General features: G+C 37.0%; 1 protein-coding gene across 1 annotated transcript; it reads right to left on the bottom strand.

Annotated features, from left to right (window-relative positions):
- Positions 1-652: 652 nt before the first annotated feature.
- LOC105002163 (PWWP domain-containing protein MUM1L1) lies at positions 653-4,555 on the bottom strand. The gene has a single exon (XM_010858684.1). The coding sequence runs from the start codon at positions 4,333-4,335 to the stop codon at positions 2,251-2,253; it is 2,085 nt and encodes a 694-aa protein (XP_010856986.1). The 5' UTR covers positions 4,336-4,555; the 3' UTR covers positions 653-2,250.
- Positions 4,556-4,878: the final 323 nt, after the last annotated feature.

Genomic DNA, 4,878 nt, shown 5'->3' with positions numbered 1-4,878 from the left:
AAGAGTTGGACACAACTGAGCGACTTCACTTTCACTTTCTTTCACTTGCCTTTACCCCAAACCAGACACCCAGGAACTCACAAATATGGGGAATCCTGGGGCTCTGTTTTTCAAATACAGACAGTCTATAACATTAAGAAATATTTCCCACTATTATGATGAAGTGTATCACTATTATAAGGAAGAAGTGATCTAAGATGACTCAGGTCATCTGGTTCACTTTAAATCTGGCATCTTAAATCCCCAGAGCAGAGCTTTAAACCACACATCGCTTTTTTTCTGACTCACAATCGTATGACTAAATGAATGAATAAATGAACTAGGTAGTAAAGAGATATGAGAACCAAGGAGATAGAGTTAGCTCCACTGAGAAAATAGAAGGTGAGTAATATATTATATTCAAAGGAACACATTATAGAGTAAATACAGTGTGTTTTCCCAGGGTATAAGGCCCACATATACTGTGGTGGTGGTCTGTTGTCAAATGATCCTCAGGATCATGAGGAAACAATGTGGATTGATTCAGGCTGTAGGCCCGAGGAGTCTTGGTCATTGTCAGGCAGGAGACAGGGTCTAGAGAAGGTTCTGTGGAATCTGAAGCTTATATACTTTTGAAGGTTTTCTTTTAAAATAACACAAAATCAATCACAACAGTGAGTATTTATTTAGAATGATAATGTATAACAAGCATTAAAATTATGACAACTGCAATAAGAAAAATTCCAAACAAATCATGTGTGTGTGTGTGTGTGTGTGTATGCAGAAACACCTGCACAATCTGAAGTATGGTGAAGTGAACATCCAAGGTGAAAGGTATAATAGTTTTATTGAAAAGCAAAACATCAAATTTCTGCAATTTTTACATAAACACAAGGCCATGTGAACACATAACAAAACCCCAGGAGTGACATTTGTGCCACTTTCAAAAATGCAGACAGGTTCACATTAAGCCTTTAGGATTTAATTTTACATCAAGCTTTTAAAATAAAATAGCTCTCAATATTTATTCCCACTAAAAGTCTTGTTTCAAGTTAGAATAAACAGTTTATTGACTTCAGACTTTAATTTTCAATTGTGTATTTTTAAACATGTTGGGATAATTGTCATATTTGTCCAAACAGAGACTTTTTATGTGACCCATTTCCAAATTCACAGATTCTGGTCCATAATTCTTTCTAGTAATGTGGAATGATTTACCAGTTGGAATTTATATTATTGAAAGCAACTGGAACTACTGTACAAATAAGCCAGATGATAAAAAATGCTTGGTTTGAAGCAAGCAACTCTGTATTTGGAGATACAAGATTCAGAACAAAGTGCTTGCATTTTCTACAGTTTATATCAAACTAGGTGGGCTCTTAAGCAGTCAGTCTGGACTCATACATCTAGAGTAGCCAGACCATGAATATAATGATTCTAGCTGCCTTCTATATGTGGTCAGAAGGCTATATTAAGATATAGCCAATGTTAGTTATGAAGGCAGGAGAAAGCCTGTCTGTTTTAAGAAACTGTTCTGGCTATTGAACAATAGACACTTCCACACATGGAACTTCATGGAACTGTAGAATGAATAATCCTGTTCAAGGCTGCCAAAATTATTTTCTGCATGCTGAGATGTTATTCACACACACATCGACTGCATGCAGATAATCCATTTACTTTATTTTTGAAGTCCAGATTGTTTTCTTGAAAAAGCAATTGCACTCAGTTGTAATATATAGCAAAGCATCTCTATCTTTGGTTCTATATCTCAGAGATATTTTTCCAAAAATAAATAAGCTTGACAGGAAAAATAATTCAGCTATCTTAAGAGAAAGTCTAATATTTTATAAAAATTAAGCAAAAATATATGATTGATGCTTTTTTTCTAATTATCTTGCTTAATATCTCATACCAGTGCAACTTTAATATTAAAACGATCGCGCACAGTATATTTAACTATACAGCATAGACACAAAAATGTCAAAAAACAAAATAGTACTCTCCGTTATTAATCATATTGGAATTATGCTTTCTAAAAATGCACAGGAAAGTAGAACTGCTAAAATATGTTAATAATTTGATGTTGAAGAAGTGAAAGAAAAGGAAATGAAGATGCAGAACAGGTCATAGATCCTAGATATTGCAAAAAGAAGTGAATATATCACCCAAAGTCTCCCATTTCTGGAAAAAATATGTTAGAATAATTCAGAGATTTTTCTTTTAAACTAGAATCTATGGAAGCTCCCTGTTACTGGACCCTCAGAAGATTTAATGATCTTCCTTTGTTAATGGTTTCCGCCTCTTTTCAAACAAGATTTTTGAATCAAATAATTCTCTTTCCCTGTATCCTAGAGATGGCCCCTTCAGATACTTTGCTTCTGCTGCCTTGTAATCTAATCCATCAACAGCAGAAATTGAACAGATGATTGCTTCTGGCAGAAGAACTTCCAGGATAAATTTAATTTTATCATTTCTTATCCGAGTCAGCATTTTTTCATCTATTTGTTTGTAGACTTCTTGTAAATATTTCACCACCTCATCCAACTGATCTTCATCTTCAAAGTATGTTTCAATACAGGGTGTGAATCTATGTGCATTCAAGAATGATTTCAGCCACCTGGACCCTTTCGTGCCATTTAAAATGGCTAAGAGATGGCTCTCTGTTCCCTTTGCATTCACGATGAAGTCCACTAGGTTTTTGTTGGCTCGGTCCCGAGCAGACTTCATTCGGTCTGGAAGAAGTTTCTGGAAGGACATTTTCTTGGTCTGGGAAGTCACAGACATTGATCCCCCAGTATTTTCATTTTGCAGCTTTGGAAATAAATTCCTGAAGGTATCCTGTTTGATTATTTTCCTAACTGGATAACTAATGTCAGCAGCGTAATACTCAAAAAATGAGCCTGCAAAAGAACCACAACCTAATCTAACTCTGTAGTCACAAATAAGCGAGATGCACCAGTCAATACTTTCACTGTATTCCTCCCTGGCTTTCTCCACTAGTGCCTGCTTCTCTTTACAGTCAAATTTCTTTAATCTTCTAAAAGGCACTCTAACGCCTCTTTTTTCAGGATTCATATTTGCCTCAACAAAAACCACACTTGCTTTTCTCTCTTTTCGCCTGATGCTTTTTATCACTGATGGCCAAAATGGATATTTTTGATACTTAAACCAGACAATCATCCCTGTCTCAAATGAACGTTGCTCATAATTAAAAAGGAAACGTGGAAGTTCTTCATCTTCTTCATCGTCATCTAATATGGATGCAGCAATCGAACTTATACGCGCTGACTTGTCAGAAGCTTGAAATTCTTCCTCAAATTCCTCAAAATCCAGTCTCTGAAGATTTCTTTCATTACTCCCGAGGAGTGAATAATCCCCAGAATGGCTAGAGGCACTAAACGAAACCTGCTGTTCCTGTGAAGAAGGCTGAGGGAATGCCTCAGCATCCATCTCTGATTCCACAGTAGGTTGATTCTGGCTGGCAACTGAGCATGGATCAGAGGGACCCTCTCCAGGATCTTCAATATTCTCTGAGAAGGCAGAGCATTCAGAAGAAGCGGCCAGGGCCTCTGGGTAGATGTCTTCTGGCTCCTCTTTTAAAGCTTTGGGCACAATGAAGCCATCTGATGGTAAAGTTGGACTGAATTTTTCTTCTTTAACATATACATCTTCCTCTTTAATTGTGGAAAGCAAAGGCAAAATTGAGAGGTCAATCTTTTTCTTGCTCTCTTTTTCATCCTCATCTTCCAAAAGTGAAGGGAAAGTCTGGCACCAGCTGAGGTTTTGTGATGATTTTGTTTCCGTTTCATTTGGAATATTATCAATCATTGCATGCACCTGTGATTTATCATCATCCAGGGAATCATCACTGTCTGATGATACTAACAGGATTGTTGAATTTTCATTTTCCTCCAGACACTTTGGTAAGTCTCCTTCTCCTTCGTGCTTCCGATACTTTTTACGAGGGGGTGAATCAGATGGCTTTTGTGGTATGTTTTGAGACAGTATAGTGGTCTCTTCCTCATCTGAACTGCTTACTTGAATCAAATTTGTTCTCTCATTCAGAATATCCAGTGCCATTTTTAGTGACCTGGCATAGGCTGTTTCCTCTCCAGGTGGGTCACTGACCTCTGACTGTGTGGCTAGTGAGGAGGCAATAGCTTCAACTTGAGATTTAGTTAGGATCTTTGTTTCTGTGCTTTCCATTTGAATTTTTTCATCCAGTGAGAGTATTTGAACTTCCAGGGAAAATACCTTTTTTCTCTTACTATTTGATGAAGCCTCGGATCGGGACAAAACTTTTGCTGGCCACAACTGGTCTTGCCAATTGCATAAGACATACTCAGCATCCATTATGATTTAGATTTATGTGCCAAGAGGTTAATATTAGAGATTTATGTGTCTGGCTATTCTCGTCACTGTGAAGGAAGTCCCTACCACAAACAATACTTTGACCAATGCCCCTTTTAGAACTACAAAGAGTTACAAAGTGTTTATAGCTTGTGTAGCCTGTTGTCCTCCAGCTGAACTTCCCAAGGATGCTTGAACACGTTGTTTGAATGGACAATATGGAAGATACTGAAATAGCAAAAAGGAAAAGAAAAGTATCAGCAAATAAAATTATTTTGCCAAAGTAGGTGAGCAATTGCAAATAGAGAAGAGACAGACAGACAGTGGGGTATCAGATGGAGGAGGAAAATGCAGAATAATATAAGGTGCGGGATAAGAATTGGAAAAGTGTTTTTATAACATCTCAAAGAACTTACTTTCATTATTGCACATGATTATTAAAGTGTGACTCTATGTGCATGATGACAGAAGTGGTGTGTCAGGAACTCTATATATTAGACATTTTGGGACTGGTGCCCCTAATGTTATACCTAGAGAAGAAGGACT

This window comes from Bison bison, unplaced genomic scaffold (assembly GCF_000754665.1).
Source record: "Bison bison bison isolate TAMUID 2011002044 unplaced genomic scaffold, Bison_UMD1.0 scf7180017855339, whole genome shotgun sequence".
NCBI lineage: Eukaryota > Metazoa > Chordata > Mammalia > Artiodactyla > Bovidae > Bison > Bison bison.
Note: the sequence above shows the minus strand (reverse complement) of the source record. Positions and strands in the feature narration are given on the sequence as shown.